The sequence below is a fragment of the Nycticebus coucang genome, chromosome 2 (genome assembly GCF_027406575.1).
Source record: "Nycticebus coucang isolate mNycCou1 chromosome 2, mNycCou1.pri, whole genome shotgun sequence".
NCBI lineage: Eukaryota > Metazoa > Chordata > Mammalia > Primates > Lorisidae > Nycticebus > Nycticebus coucang.
The window spans coordinates 78849761-78866385 of NC_069781.1; the positions used below are offsets into that span (position 1 = coordinate 78849761).

The following is a 16625-nucleotide window of genomic DNA, read 5'->3' on the forward strand; positions in this document are numbered from 1 at the left end:
AAAATATCCTTTACAAAATAGGGAATATTTTGTAAATATTTTGTTAAGATTTTGTAAAGAGTATTTTGTAAATAAAGGTACATTTAGTACAATTTCCCATTTTCTCTACAGTAACTTTGGAGCACCCTATATTTTCATTGTACCCATGTTTCTGTCACATAGGTTGTAGATGATAGAGCTTCAGGAATTTCTTTGTTATATTTAAAACCTGGGGCTAGAGGATGTGTGCATGAGCAGTGTGCCCAATCTTCCCTCCTCTGGAAGCAATCACTTAGCTCTTGAATCAATATTCGTTGTGAGAGGGCCAAGACCACAGCAGCCACTTGTTCATATGTCTTTATTTTGGCTCATGTTTATGGGGAACTATACTATACTACCATGTTTTTGGCACATTTCTTTGAGAATATCTCAATAGAATATTTATCTTTAAAGTGAGGGAATGAAAGAAATACAAGTCCTCAGAGGTAGAATTTTTGGGAAAAGCCAGCTGTTTATGATACTCTCAGTCATGAAGATAAACTTGAAACACATTGTTAGTGATCTTCTGGACGAAGGATGTCAGAGATATTAAAAGATGAAGAAAACAGGGCGACGCCTGTGGCTCAGTCGGTAAGGCGCCGGCCCCATATACCGAGGGTGGCGGGTTCAAACGCTGCCCCGGCTGAACTGCAAACCAAAAAATAGCTGGGCGTTGTGGCGGGCGCCTGTAGTCCCAGCTACTCGGGAGGTGAGGCAAGAGAATCGCTTAAGCCTAGGAGTTGGAGGTTGCTGTGAGCTGTGGGAGGCCACGGCACTCTACCGAGGGTGATAAAGTGAGACTCTGTCTCTACAATAAAAAAAAAGATGAAGAAAACGGAGTATTCGCAGGAAAACTTATGGATGGCCAATATCTACACCTGTAATATCCTGTATGTACCCGTATCTTGGCCTTTATAATGCCTTGTAGTTTGGGTTGAAATGCATTTCCCCTACATTAGTTTATAAATTCCTTAAATATAAATTCTTCATAGCTTAGCATGAGCTTGGTATAAGGTAGGTTGTTGATGAATATTTGTTAAAAGAATGAAAAGCTCTGATTTTAAAAGGAGAATATAAATCAGAATCACTTGTGGACCTTTTTTAAAAAAATAATTGATGGTCAGGTAGTTCCCGCCTCCAAGATTGGGGCTTGGGTGTATGCGAACAATTGATGTGTATTTTTAACATTTTATTATGGAAATGTTTAAAGATATACAAAAGTGAAGAGAATAGTAAAATGAGCTCCTGTATGCATCCTTTTGTTTAAATGATGTCAACATTTTGCTGATTTGATTGCTGATTGATAGTTCATCAATCTTCTCAACATTTCTTTTGCTGGAGTATTAAAAAAAATTTAATAGTAAATTTTAGATATACATAACAGTAGAATAGTATAACAAGCCTGTATGTGCCTGTCACTCTTGCTGGACAAATCCCAAACATGATGTCATTTTACCAGCAAATAGGCATGTCTAAATTTTTTTAAGCTCTGGGAGATGCTGATGCACTTTCCTGCTTTAGATATATAAACGTGAGGTAAAATATATCACAGACAAAGGGCTGTGGGATTCGGAGGCGTGAACTGTCTCATTGGCTTAGTGGATCTGAGGTGTAGAGGAGGAAATAGCTCTTTTCCTTACCCATCTGTAGATTCATAGCTAAGATCCCTGTAACAAATGGAAGATTAACCATAGAAAAGCATACAAATTTATTAAGTTTTTACACGACACAAGAACCTTCATAAGGAGAAGACCTGATGAAATGGATAAACCCATGTATTATTATTATTATTTTTGAGACAGAATGTCCCTATATCGCCTTGTGTAGAGTGTTGTGGCGTCACAGCTCACAGCAACCTCAAACTCTTGGGCTTATGTGATTCTCTTGCCTCAGCCTCCCAAGTAGCTGGGACTACAGGTGCCCACCACAACACCCTGTTATTTTTGTTGTTGTTGTTGCAGTTATTGATGTTTTAGATGGCCCCAGCGCTAAAAAGCATATGTGGCTGGCGCCCTACCCATGAGCTACAGCACTGCCAAAACCTGTGCATTTTTATGCTAACTGTGATGCAGAAGTGGATAGTTCTGGAGAAGTATAATTGGAATAAAACATCTAACTAGGAGGAACTTAGTAAGGCCTGTTTGTTGAGATTCTTCTCTGTGAACCCATGTCTTCAGAAATAAGGATGTTCCTTTTCTCTAGGTTTAGGGAAGGTACCTTTTTTTTTTTTTCGTTGCAGTTTGGCCGGGGCTGGGTTTGAACCCGCCACCCTCGGCATATGGGGCCGGCACCCTACCTGCTGAGCCACAGGCGCCGCCCACCTTTTTTTTTTTTAATTTATTTATTTTTATTGTTAAATCATAGCTGTGTACATTAGTGCAATCAAGGGGTACAATGTGCCCTTTTCTCCACATCCATGCCAACATCTCTGGTTTTAGGATTTTGTTACGTGGGCTATTCTTACTGGGGTTAGGTGATACCTCAAAGTAGTTTTGATTTGCATTTCTCTGATGATTAAGGATGATGAGCTTTTTTTCATGTGTTTGTAGATCGTGCGTCTGTCTTCTTTAGAGAAGTTTCTCTTCAAGTCCCTTGCCCACCCTGAGATGGGGTCACGTGTTCTTTTCTTGCTAATACGTTTGAGTTCTCAGTGGATTCTGGTTATTAGACCTTTATCGGAGGTATAACCTGCAAATATTTTCTCCCATTCTGAGGGCTGTCTGCTTGCTTTACTTACTATGTTCTTGGCTGTGCAGAAGCTTTTTAGTTTGATCAGGTCCCAGTAGTGTATTTTTGATACTGCTTCAATTGCCTGGGGAGTCCTCCTCATAAAATATTCACCCAGGCCAATTCCTTCTAGAGTTTTCCCTGCAGTTTCTTCAAGTGTTTTTGTAGTTTCATGTCTTAAGTTTAAATCTTTTATCCAGTGAGAATCTATCTCAGTTAATGGTGAAAGGTGTGGGTCCAGTTTCAATCTTCTACAGGTTGCCAGCCAGTTCACCCAGCACCATTTGTTAAATAGGGAGTCTTTTAATGGCATGTTTTTAATTGGCTTGTCAAAGATCAAATAACGTAAGTAGCTGGATTCATCTCTTGGTTCTTTATTCTGTTCCAGACATCTACTTCTCTGTTTTTGTGCCAGTGCCATGCTGTTTTGATCACTATCGATTTATAGTACAGTCTCAGGTCTGGTAGCGTGATTCGTCCTGCTTTGTTTTTATTGCTGAGTAACGTTTTGGCTATTCAAGTTTTTTTCTGATTCCATATAAAATGAAGTATTATTTTTTCAAGATCTTTAAAATATGACAATGGAGCTTTGATAGGAATTGCATTAAAATTATATATTGCTTTGGGTAGTATAGATTTTTTTTTTTTTTGAGACAGAGCCTCAAGCTGTCACCCTGGGTAGAGTGCTGTGGCATCACAGCTCACAGCAACCTCCAATCGCTTGAGCGATTCTCATGCCTCTGCCTCCCAAGTAGCTGGGACTACAGGCACCCACCACAAGGCCTAGCTACTTTTTGGCTGCATCCGTCATTGTTGTTTGGTGGGCACCAGCTGGATTCAAACCCACCAGCTTAGGTGTATGTGGCTGGTGCCTTAGCCGCTTGAGCCACAGGTGCCGAGCCGGGTAGTATAGACATTTTAACTATGTTGATTCTTCCCAGCCATGAGCATGGTATGTTTTTACATTTGTTAACATCTTCAGCTATTTCTTTTCTTAAAGTTTCATAGTTCTCTTTATAGAGATCTTTCACATTCTTTGTTAGATAAACTCCCAAATATTTCATCTTCTTTGGCACTACTGTGAAAGGAATAGAGTCCTTTACTGTTTTTTCGGCTTGGCTATTGTTGGTATATATAAAGGCTACAGATTTATGGGTGTTGATTTTGTAGCCTGAGATATTGCTGTATACCTTGATCACTTCTAAAAGTTTTGTAGTAGAATCCCTAGGGTTTTCCAGGTATAGGATCATGTCATCTGCAAAGAGTGAAAGTTTGATCTCTTCTGACCCTATGTGGATATCCTTGATTGCCTTTTTTTCCCTAATTGCAATGGCTAAAACTTCCATTACAATGTTAAAGAGCAATGGAGACAATGGGCAACCTTGCCTGGTTCCTGATCTAAGTGGAAATGATTTTAATTTAACTCCATTCAATATGATATTGGCTGTGGGTTTGCTGTAGATGGCCTCTATTTGTTTAAGAAATGTCCCTTCTATACCAATTTTCTTAAGTGTTCTGATCATGAAGGGATGGTGGATATTATCAAAAGCTTTTTCTGCATCAATTGAGAGAATCATATGGTCTTTATTTTTTAGTTTGTTTATGTGCTGAATTACATTTGTAGATTTATGTATATTGAACCAGCCTTGAGACCCTGGGATAAATCCCACTTGGTCATGGTGTATAATTTTTTGATGTGTTGTTGGATTCTGTTTTTTAGGATCTTATTGCATATTTTAGCATCAATATTCATTAGTGATATTGGTCTATAATTTTCTTTTCTTGTTGGGTCTTTCCCTGGTTTGGGGATCAAGGTGATGTTTACTTCATAGAATGTGTTGGGTAATATTCCTTCTTTTTCTATATTTTGGAAGAGGTTTAGTAGTATAGGTACTAGTTCTTTAAAGATTTGGTAGAATTCTGACGTAAAGGCACCTGGTCCTGGGCTTTTCTTTTTAGGGAGATTTTGTATAGTTGATGCTATTTCAGAACTGTTATAGGCCTGTTCAACATTTCCACTTCATTCTGGCTAAGTCTTGGTAGGTGGCGTATTTCCAGGTATTGGTCGATTTCTTTCAGATTTTCATATTTCTGAGAGTAGAGTTTCTTGTAGTATTTGTTAAGGATTTTTTGAATTTCTGAAGGGTCTGTTGTTATTTCATCTTTACCATTTCTGATTGATGAAATTAGAGATTTTACTCTTTTTTTCCTGGTTAGGTTGGCCAAAGGTTTATCTATTTTATTGATCTTTTCAAAAAACCAACTTTTGGATTTATTGATCTGTTGTATAATTCTTTTGTTTTCAATTTCGTTTAGTTCTGCTCTGATTTTGGTTATTTCTTTTCTTCTGCTGGGTTTGGGGTTGGAGTGTTCTTCCTTCTCCAGTTGCTTGAGATGTCCCATTAAGTTATTAACTTCCTCTCTTTCCATTTTCTTGAGGAAGGCTTGCAGTGCTATAAATTTCCCTCTTAGGACTGCCTTTGCAGTATCCCAGAGGTTCTGGTAATTCACGTCTTGATTGTTGTTTTATTCCAAAAATATGGTGATTTCCTTCTTAATCTCATCTATAACTCATCTATCCTTCAGCATAAGGTTGTTTAGCTTCCATGTTTTTGTATGGGTATGCAGGTTCCCGTTGTTATTGAGTTCAACTTTTATTCCATGATGGTCTGAGAAGATGCAAGGAATAATTTCTATTGTTTTGAATTTGCTGAGATTTAGATTTGTGGCCTAGGATATGGTCGATTTTGGGGTATGTTCCATGGGCTGATGAGAAGAATGTGTATTCAGTTTTGTTGGGATGAAATGTTCTGTAGATGTCTGTTAGGTCCAGATATTGAATGGTTAAGTTTAAATCTAAAATTTCTTTGCTTAGCTTCTTTTTGGAGAATCTATCCAGCACTGCTAAAGGGGTGTTAAAATCTCCAACTACTATGGAACTGGAGGAAATCGAGTTGCTCATGTCTGTTAGAGTTTCTCTTACAAATTGAGGTGTGTTTGGTTGGGTGCATAAATATTAATAATTGAGATCTCATCATATTGAGTATTACCTTAAATAAATATGAAGTGTCCATCCTTATCTTTCCTTATTTTGGTTGGTTTAAAGCCTATTGCATCTGCTAACAGGATTGTAACACCTGCTTTTTTTCTGCTTTCCATTTGCCTGGAATATAGATGAGCATCTCTTCACCTTGAGTCTATATCTGTCTTTTAGTGTAGGATGCGATTCTTGTATGCAGCAGATATCTGACTTGAGTTTTTGTATCCAGTCAACCAACCTGTGCCTCTTTAGAGGACATTTTAAACCATTCACATTAATTGAGAATGTTGATAAGCCTTTCGAGAGTCCGGTGGACATTTTTAATCCTTTTGCGACTGTGGAAGTTGGAATTTGATCAAAATTTTCTGGGTGGGTTTACTTTTGTGGTGGAGGATTATGCTGGTCTTTATGGAGGATAGGTCTGAGAATATACTGGAGAGCTGGTTTAGTTATGGCAAATTTCTTCAACATGTGAATGTCATTGAATATTTAATTTCTCCATCATAAATGAAACTCAGTTTAGCTGGGTACAGGATTGGATTGAAAGTTATTTTGTTTTAGGAGATTAAAAGTCGATGACCATCCTCTTCTAGCTTGAAAGGTTTCAGCGGAGAGATCTGCAGTTATTCTATTATTCTTGCCCTTGTAGGTGATCGTTTTCTTTCGTCTGGCTGCTCAGAACTGTCTCCTTCATATTAACTTTAGTGAAATTGATTATGATGTGTCTGGGGGATGTCTTATTGGGTTGTGTTGTGCTGGAGTTCTGAAACTGTTGGCTATCTGAATTTCAGGATCTCTTGGCATGTCTGGAAAGTTGTCCTTCATAATCTCATGGAGAAGATACTCTGTGCCTTGTGAAGCCACCTTGTCACTTTCAGGGATCCCTATAAGACGAATATTGGTTTTCTTCGAATTATCCCAGAGCTCTCTGAGAGAGAGATCTGTTTTTGCTCTCCATTTCTCTTCCTCTTTGAGAGTTTGGGAGCATTCGAAAGCTTTGTCTTCAGTGTCAGAAATCCTTTCTTCTGCTTGCTCTATTCTGTTACTGAGGGATTCTACTGTGTTTTTCAGATCTTTGAGGCCTGCAACTACTTGTCACAATGTGTCAAAATCTTTGGTCATTTGGTCTTTGAATTTGTTGAATTCTTGAGATATCTTTTGGGTTACTGCTTGGAATTCTAATTTGATCTTATTTGCTATCCAGATTCTGAATTCGATTTCTGACATCTCAGCTATTTGTTTGTGCATGGGATCTTGTGCTGTGTCTGCCCCATTGATCCTTGGGGAGTTGATCAACTCTGATTATTCATATTGCCAGAGTTTTTCTGTTGATTTTGCCTCATGATTGTTTTTCACCATTGCCTCTGGCCGTCCTCAGAGTTGGGGAGGTATCTTTCCAAGATTAGACCCCAGTGTGTGTTCACTCTATTGTTGCTGGATCTTTGTAGGGAGTGACCCTGTGTAGTTTCTCTGGGGCTGCCCCAGCTAGGGAGTTCTGGTTGTGGAAACAGCTCTGGCATGTGATACACCCAGATCCAGCAACAGGGCGGGAGGTGGTGCACATGGTTCTGGGAGTGCCTGGCGCTCAGTGATTTTGGCACAGAGCGCCCAAGGCTCCAGCAGCCTCTGGCCAGAAGAAGGGCTCTGCGCAGCGGCAGGGAGGGCTCCAGAGGGCACACGGCTAGCACTATCCCTGGCCAGATAAGCGGGCCAGTGTGGAGGCAGGGAGGATACAGGAGGGAGGACGCAGGGGCTCCCACAATTTTTGGTCAGGGCACGCGGAAGCCCGGCGGGCGTGGGTTGTGCATCAGGGGTCGCGGTGCAGCTCTTATGGAGATCCGGGCGGCACCAAGCCCAGGAGTTGAGGTTGCTATGACCTGTGATGCCATGGCACTATACCCAGGGCAACAGCCCGAGGCTCCAGTGTGCCAAAACCAGTCTCACTCTGCCCCTAAGGGTTAAGGCTGTAAGGCAGCTCAGTCCCCGCCTTTAGGCTGCTCAGTCACTAGGTTACTAGCTCCCACCCGATCCTTGCTCTGGGACCCTGAGGGCGGAGCTTGCCAGGGCAGTTCTCTCACAATGGCTCCTGGCACCCAGCTCAGAGGCTCAGTCTGGGGCCCTAGAAAATGCCTGAAGTTCTCTGTACTCCTGCTCAAGCTCTCCCCAAGGCAGTTCAACTGAGTGCCAAGTCCAAAAACACCGAAACAGTTCACAGGTAAGGCCTTTCTGGTTTGTAGTCTCACTGCTGCTTGTACTTACGGTTGCCGGTGGGGTTAGGTTGATCGAACACATGCAACCACATGCCAGTTTTCCACTGTTTTTGTCATCCTCTTGGGGTCCAGAAGTCCCTTGCTGACTCCCTTATCTTATCCTCCCAGTAGCCCACAAGGTAGACAGGATTATGTACCTTTTTTTTTTAAACAGTTTTTTTTTTTTTAATTGAGGGTACAATAAACCAGGTTACACTGATTGCATTTGTTAGGCAAAGTCCCTCTTGCAATCATGTCTTAGGGAAGGCACCTTTTAAATGAGAGTCTTAAGATCTGTCTTAGGGGAAGGTCAGAATACCCTTCTACGCTCGGTGCCCATAGCTCAGTGGTTAGGGCACCAGCCACATACTGGGGCTGGTGGGTTCAAACCCAGCCTGGGCCTGCCAAACAGCAATGATAACTACAACAGCAACAACAAAAATAGCTGGGCATTATGGGCGGTGCCTGTAGTCCCAGCTATTTGGGAGGCTGAGAGGCAAGAGAATCGCTTAAGCCCAAGAGTTTGAGGTTGCTGTGAGCTGTGATGCTATGGCACTGTACCGAAGTGGACATAGTAAGACTCTGTCTTAAAAAAACACAGAAAATCCCTCCTAGGTTTTATGACTTGTCTGGGGAGAGGGGAATAGGGTGGAGGGTGGAGGAAGTAAAGTAATAGTGACCTTTCTGCTTCCACTGTTTTCTCAAATACTGAGATGACCGTTTTTGGGATATCAGGTCCTAATCCCTATCAGAGGCTTCATGAAAGATAGTGGGGTTTGCTTTTATTATTAAAATACATAGAAAAGCATGTAAGTTTTTAGTGTACACTTACAAACAATATTCTTGTAATTCCCTATATCTTGATAAAGATAGAAAAGATTTCCAAAATTGTAGAGATCCTTCCCAGTCATAGAAGGGGTAATAATGCTATTCTGACTTATATGCCAAAATGTAGCATTATCCTGGTAGGGTTTTCCTGACAGGAAGAAGTAAGGGAAAGTACAATTTAGGTGTTTAGAAGTGAGAATCTTCCAGAAGAGCACCTTTCTAATGCCAAAGTGTTAGTGGATCATTGGTGTTGGAATCCCAGTCTAAGGTGTTGGGCTTTAATTTGCTAAGCACAGAGAACTCATGTTTTGCTATCTGGCAGTTACATGGGCTGGATTGGACTTTAGAGTCAGGAGACCAAGAAGGAAGAAGCCACATGATGAGGGCCTGAACCATGTCATTACAGTGAAACTAGAAATGGGATAAAGCAAGAGCTGGTTTTGACAGGTAGAATTACCTGAATTTCCTATCTTGAGTCTGGATTGGTAAGAAGAGGGAAGAGTGATGGGAAACAAGCCTAGATTGACTAGAGGAACCCAGCCAGAATTAGAGAAATCTAGAAGGTGAAGGGATTTGGATGAAATATCTTGTCTTCAGCTTCAATACCCTGAAAACAGGATATCATAGTAGAGATATGAGACAGGCAAAAGGAACGGAGTGCTAGAGTGTGGAGGTTCACACTTTGAGTTTAAACATACTACATATTAGTTGGCTGAGTGTCCCAAATGAAGAAAACATGTAGAGGTTATTGCTTGTGAGGTATTGTTTGCAAAAGAGTAGAAAACTCAGAAATGTCCTAGTGCAGTGGTTCTCAACCTTCCTAATGCTGCAACCCTTGACTACAGTTCCTGTGTCCTAGTGGGTTAAAGAAAAAACAGAACAAATAAATCTGAATTACTTCTAAATTTTATTTTAGAGGCATTTCCTTATCTTTTAGTTTTCTCAACTATTGCTCATTTTTCTGTTTCTTTCTGGGTCTGCACACATGGGAAAAGGAGAATTAATTTTAAATCCAAAGCAAAAATAAACTAGAAAAATCTGAAATGGATAATACTTAGGATATAATATGTATATGCTATTTTTCTCTCTGAATATTCAATGTAGTTCTCTATTTTCCACGGACTTCTTATTCATTCCATAAGGAAGACCCGGAGGTAGAGAGTGGGAAGGTAGAAGAGAAAACCCAAGCGGCAGTAACTGTGCTTAGTTTCTTACTGCAGCCCATTATGAAGTGTGAGTTACGACACTCCTCTGCACTGAGAATTTATGGATTTCCTTCTTTAAGGGTTTTTCTAATATAAGAAAGAGTTCATTGGTTTAGAAATACAGCTGATTCCAAAATATAGATTGCCCTCCTTGAGCCCCACGATGCATTATCTTAATTTTTAAAGCCTTTTTTGTCTCACACTGGAGTTAATTATACTCTTCAAAAGTATGAAATTATATCTCTAAGTTGCCAAGAATAGAAATCATTATAAAAATCTTTTAATGATAAAGCAATAGGATTATATTGAGTCCTATATTGAGACATTCTCAGTATTGAAGGCCAATACGTTTTAAACAGTTTTGAAGGCTAAATTACTTCCTTTGAAACTAACAAATTGTGTTTTACTTGGCAACTTTTTGCCATATATTTTGATAGGGATTTTTAGGTATTTGTAGTGATCTCTTTAGTGATGGAAGGAAATAATTATTTTAAAATGCATGCTATTATTACCTTAAACTATAAAAACCAAATAATTTAAAAGCAGAGTATGTTTATTAAGATTTCAAAATAAGTACAGTCATGTGCTGTATAATAATGTTTTGGGGGCGGCGCCTGTGGCTCAGTTGGTAAGGCGCCGGCCCCATACACCGAGGGTGGCGGGTTCAAGCCCGGCCCCGGCCAAACTGTAACCGAAAAATAGCCAGGCATTGTGGCAGGCGCCTGTAGTCCCAGCTACTCGGGAGACTGAGGCAAGAGAATCGCTTAAGCCCCAGGAGTTGGAGGTTGCTGTGAGCTGTGTGAGGCCACTGCACTCTACCGAGGGCCATAAAGTGAGACTCTGTCTCTACAAAAAAAAAAAAAAAATAATGTTTTGGTCAGCAATGGACCATATATGGGTGGTCCCATAAGATTTTAATGGAGCAGAAAAATTCCTGGTATACAAATATGGTAGAACCTCCATAGTTGACCACCTCCCTACACTGACCACCTCTTACGTTGACCTAATGTTCATAGACTGGACACACACCACATTCACTCAGTATATAAAAGATCTAGTTCCTTTTGTTGACCACCTCTGTGTGTTGACCAGTTTGTTAAAGTCACTTACGTGACCAACATACAGAGGTTCTACTGTACTTAGCATTATATTGGTATTTCCTTACACTGGTCAGTATAGTAACATGCTGTATAGGTTTGTAGCGTTTTTAGGAAATGTTTAAGCATATAATATGGTATTTTTAACTGTATGTACATTGTTGTACAACAGGCATTTAGAACTTTTTTATCTTGTATGACTGAAACTATATCCACTGAACAGCAGTCCCCATTTCTGCCTGCCTTTAAGCCCCTGGTAACCACCATTCTACTTTCCGAGTCTGTAAGTTTGACTATTTTAGCTACCTGATAGAAGGGGAGTGTGCAGTGTTTGGCCTTCTGTGACTGTCTTATTTCACTTAGCATAATGTCCTCAAGATTCATCCATGTTGTAGCCTATGACAGGATTTTTTAAAGCTAAATAATATTCCATTATATGTATATATGGTGTTTACTACTTGTGTTCACCTTTTGACTGTTGTGACAATGAAAGTGCTTTTAACTGTTTCACATTTTAATGTCCAATTTGAAACTTTAGGTGACTTGTATTTCTCATATTAAGCAAGAAAGCTCTTCCTGCTTTTCCTATTACTAGCAACAATGGAGATGAAGCGTCAATGTATTTGTGCTTAAATACTTACTTTTTGCTATTCTCTAAGTTTGGAGTATAAAAAAATTTTGGTCTTTTCATATTTTTCTACTATAACCCTATATGGTTTTCTAATGGCGAATAAAATGTCTTCACCCAATAAGCAGTTACAAAAAGTCACACAGGACTGTGCTTTAGGGCGTTCTTTCTATCTGCCTTAAGCCATTTTGAGCTTAGCTTTTGAGCATCTGATTCTCCAAGGTAGGGTTTCTGTTTTTTTCATGTTATGCTTAACTTTTGTGTATTTTTATCACTAAGTTTGAAATTTGGGAAAAGGAGGTTTGGATCTTAATTATATGACTTGTTAGAAGAAATCTTAAATTTCTGGGTTTTTAGGGTAAGTGAGAGATTTATCAACATCAGGAAGGATAGATAATAAATCCAGAGTTAATGTCCTATAAATGACGTTAACTGTACTAAAGCCATGATGGCATTACACTGTCATTCTCACTCCTAGGGACTCTTCTACTTTTGGCACATGCTTGTTCAGTTAGAGATAAAAACCAAGCCATTCTTTTGTATGTATTTTTCCAAAAGAACAGATTCATACTTTTGTTTTTGAGTATTACTCCTGACTGTGGGTAGTTTATTTTCTTGGAGCTCATTTTCTCCAATACTTATCTTTACTCCCAAGGACTGTTGAAAGAGTAAATGAAATGATGAAGTGAGATGGCTCAGACAGAAACGCCGGGCTCAGTCTATAGTTGGACACTATGTATGTTATATTCCTCCTTATTGCTGAAAATCTGGAAAAGATTAAAATAAATGACGAGGAACCTTTCATGAAAGATTTTTGGTGTAAATATTATTTTGTGTAAATACTAAACCATTGATCGCCTCCGCAGAGTATTAGAAAATGAGTTGTCAACTCCAAAAATCAGCATATATAGTGAAAAAAATATAATACTTAATGTTTATTGTTGGGGACATAAAATTTCATGAATATTTTCCTTGTGTGAATATTAAACTTGTGATTTTTAAAAAATATATTGACATTACTATAAAAAGGTCATTATTGTTTATTTCTCTCGATTTACAGAGTATTGTGACAATCACATTTGAAGTACCAGGAAATGTGAAGGAAGAAAGTCTAAATGTATTTATTCAGGTGAAAGCAATTTTTAACTGATTAATGATTTATCAACCGTTTTGTTACATAGTTGTTTCTATTAGCCATGGTTGGTCTTATTAAAATATGTCACTTGATACAGAATCTCCTGTGGGAAAAGAGTGTGAGAAACAAGGACGATCGCTGCATGGAGGTCATACGGCTAAAGGTGCAGTATGCAGTTTACTGTCGTAGACTTCTGGACAGAGTCCTTTTCTTGGCTAGCATATGAAAACCCCTATTTGGTTTTAAACAGAAGCACAGGTTTTAGTACAAATAACCTTTGTCAACTTCCATTTCCCTTTTTCATTTCAATTGCTGAAAAGGAAGTTCGGAAATCATTACATAGAGCATGATTTATTGGCCCAAGTTCATGTTACTGTGAAAACAATCTGTGTGCTTTGAAATGGTACCCCCTGCTCTCATCAGGCTGATGAGCTTGACTGCATTGAAACTTTCCTCCTCTTGGCGCACAGATAGGTCACTTAGGGAAAACTTTTTCCAAGGGTGCTTCATTAACAGAAAAATCATGTTGAAAATCATGCTGCTGCTGCTGCTGCTGCTGCTGCACACGATGCTTCTCGATGCATTTAACAGACATTAAACATTTGTCATACTCTAAAGTTACAAAGGACTAGAAGAATTTTTGTTTTGTGTTTGGAAACCCGTTCATATTATTTGACATTTGGGTATTTATGTCATGAAAGGTATTTTCTCCAGGAGGCAGTGTTTCTGGCTGTATGCCCAACCAATCAACAGTCATTTGAGGATCTGCTCTTGTGTGTCCACAAGTGCACATAAAATTTTCGTTATTACTGTTTATTTTTATTACTATCAATAGATTCTCTCTCCGATTAGTGACTGACTTCCTGGGGTTGCTACAGTGAACAGAGTTTGAGACTATCAAGAAACTATTTTTATTTTTTTATTTCAGATTAATGTAAGGGTACATATAATTAGGTTACATTGTTTCCATTTGTTAGGTAAAGTCCAAGTAGTAGTTGAGCCCTTCCTCCAGGAGGTGCGCCATACCCCCTTACATGGTACCAGATAGGTGAGCACTTACCACACCCTCACCTCTTTCCTCCCTCCTTCTTGAATTTACATTTGTTTTTCTTTCTGTGTGACCTGTAATTGTTCATCTACTAATTTTATATTAGTATTGAGTACATTAGATGCTTGCTTTTCCACTCTTGTGATACTTTACTTAGGAGGATGTTCTCCAAATTTATACAGGTTAATACAAAAGATGTAAAGTCTCCATCTTTCATTATGGCTCACTAGTATTCCATAGTACACACATACCACACTTTATCCATTCATGAGTTGATGGGCACTTGGATTGTTTCTACATCCTTGTGATTATGATTTGAGCCGCTATAAACATTCGACTGCACATGTCCTTAGGGTAAAATGTTATTTTTTTCTTCCTGGTATTACCTAGTAATGGGATTGCAGAATTAAATGGAAGGTCTATTTGAGGATTCTTCATACTTCTTTCCAAAAGAGCTCTGTTAGTTTACACCAACTAATGTGTGAGTGCTCCCTTCTCTCCAGAAACTATTTAAATCTAAATTTCTTCAATCTTTTCCTGGCTCTACCTGGGATCAGCTCTGTAGAACAAAACGAGTGAATCTCAAATCATTCCCACTCAAAGGATCTAAGGGAACTTACTAAGCCAGATCCTGCTGCTGCTTTATGACTGTACCCCTGTCTACATTATGTGATTCTCACTGGTAGAGAATAGTATGCAAGTGTTTTTATCCCCTAGCACTGAATGAGGGCTGGTTATGTAGAAAAGTGCAGTTTGGGCATTTACACTAATTCTGCCACCAGCACCTCTACGTGGAATTAACTCTAGTAACTGCAGACAATACTTCAAAATCTTTACACAAGTAATGCAAATTGATGCTTACATAATTCATGCCAGTTTATTATTACAAAAATTTAAATCTGAAGAGCAGAACATAAACTGGGCACAGCAGAAGAAAAACTAGAAGAAAACACACCTAAAATACACAAAAATTGTGTTAAGAATGACTAGGAGTGGTTTGTTTCCTCCTGTTTTAAAATGTGTTTTACATGTGTTTTACAAACATGTGTTTTACAAACAACAAATACTGTGCATATATATATATATATATAACAAACATTTTTCAGAAATCCATTTTATCCCCATAGGAGCCAGTTTATCAGATAATTTGTTCTTTATTCCTGCAAATCAATACAAAATGAACTTTTATCCAGATAAATATAATTTTCTTTTCCTTTATTTCATTATCTCTTCCATTGATCACAATAGATGTTTAAAATAAATTATTTAATGTCACTAAAATCCTTTACCTTCTCAAATTTTCCCATTTCAACTATGAAACAACTATAAAATCCTTAAAATTATCAGGGCTGGGTCTGGTGGCTCACACTTATAATCCTAGCACTTTGGGAGGCTGAGGAGAGTGGATTGCTTGAGTTCAGAAATTCCAGACCAGCCTGAGCAAGAATGAGACCCCATCTCTAAAAAATGGGTATTGTAGTGGGCGCCTGTAGTTCCCGCTACTCAGGAAGCTAAGGCAAGAGGATTGCTTGAGCCCGAGAGTCTGAGGTTGCTGTGAGCTATGTCATGGCACTCTACCAAGGGCATCAAAATGAGACACTGTCTCAAAAATAAATAAAATTATCAGTAGGATATGACACATATTATGTTTATCATTTTGTTGCTTCAGGTTTTAGTTGTGATAAATAACATTGAAAGAGCATCCTAATATATGTATTTATTTTATTATTACAAAAAGGATTGTTTTAAAAAATCAAGGCACAGAAACTTTTTTTTAATTGGAGGTTTTAAGAAACTTTTAAAATGCACAAATAATTGGGATTAAGTAATTTCCACAGTGTCTTTATGAATTTTTTATGTTGAAGATGAACAGCAGTAATCAGTAAATGTTGATGCCCCATTTCTGCTTTTAAATTCAAGTTGAGGCTGATTAATGATCAGTCAGTTCTCCTTTGAGCAGGGGCTGGTGTCAGTCAAAGACAAACTACAACAAGTGATTGTCCAAGGTGTCCATGAGCTCTATGATCTGGAAGAAGCTCCAGTGAGCTGGAGAGATGACAGCGAGAGAACAAATCGATTGGTCTTTATCGGTAAGTGACAAAGGGTTAAATATCTAAAGAAAAGTAAACAATAGATTCGAAAGGGATATAATATACTATGTAAAAAGTATTAACCAATCCGGTGCCTTTTTGTAAATAAATGAACTTGTGGTTAATGTATTTGTCTTTATCATGTGACTGATCACATGATAAAGCCTTTTATTCTTTTTCAAGCAATTTCAGAAAAGTGATTAATCCACACCAACCAAATCCAAAGTGATTTTGTTTTGAGAGAATTAACCAGAAAATTAAAGAGGGAATCACTCAATTACTATTGTTTTTGTAGATTTCTGAATATCGTTAACCATTTAATGATCTGGATTTGATAGGTGAATGGTTGCCTTTTAATAAGCATAATCACACCATATTTTATTTTGTTTGCAGGTAGAAATTTAGATAAGGATATCCTTAAACAGCTGTTTATAGCTACTGTGACAGAAGCAGAAAAGAGGTGTACAACACATTTCAAAGAAGATCAAGTTTGTTCATAACACTAGAAGCACCTCTTATCAAAAGGATGGATAATAAAAATGAGAATAAGTTTCCTACTG

At 38.5% G+C, this 16625-nt stretch overlaps 1 protein-coding gene across 3 annotated transcripts in view; it reads left to right on the forward strand.

Moving 5' to 3' along the window:
* Positions 1 to 16625, forward strand: part of LOC128573914 (putative COBW domain-containing protein 7) — a 61314-nt gene extending 44689 nt beyond the window's left edge. For all 3 annotated transcript variants that reach the window (XM_053574447.1, XM_053574455.1, XM_053574465.1), the window contains 4 exons: positions 12853 to 12921; positions 13025 to 13090; positions 15936 to 16065; positions 16459 to 16625. In XM_053574447.1, the coding sequence (XP_053430422.1) occupies positions 12853 to 12921; positions 13025 to 13090; positions 15936 to 16065; positions 16459 to 16565 (372 nt within the window). In that variant the 3' untranslated portion in view covers positions 16566 to 16625. The remainder of the gene's footprint in view (positions 1 to 12852; positions 12922 to 13024; positions 13091 to 15935; positions 16066 to 16458) is intronic.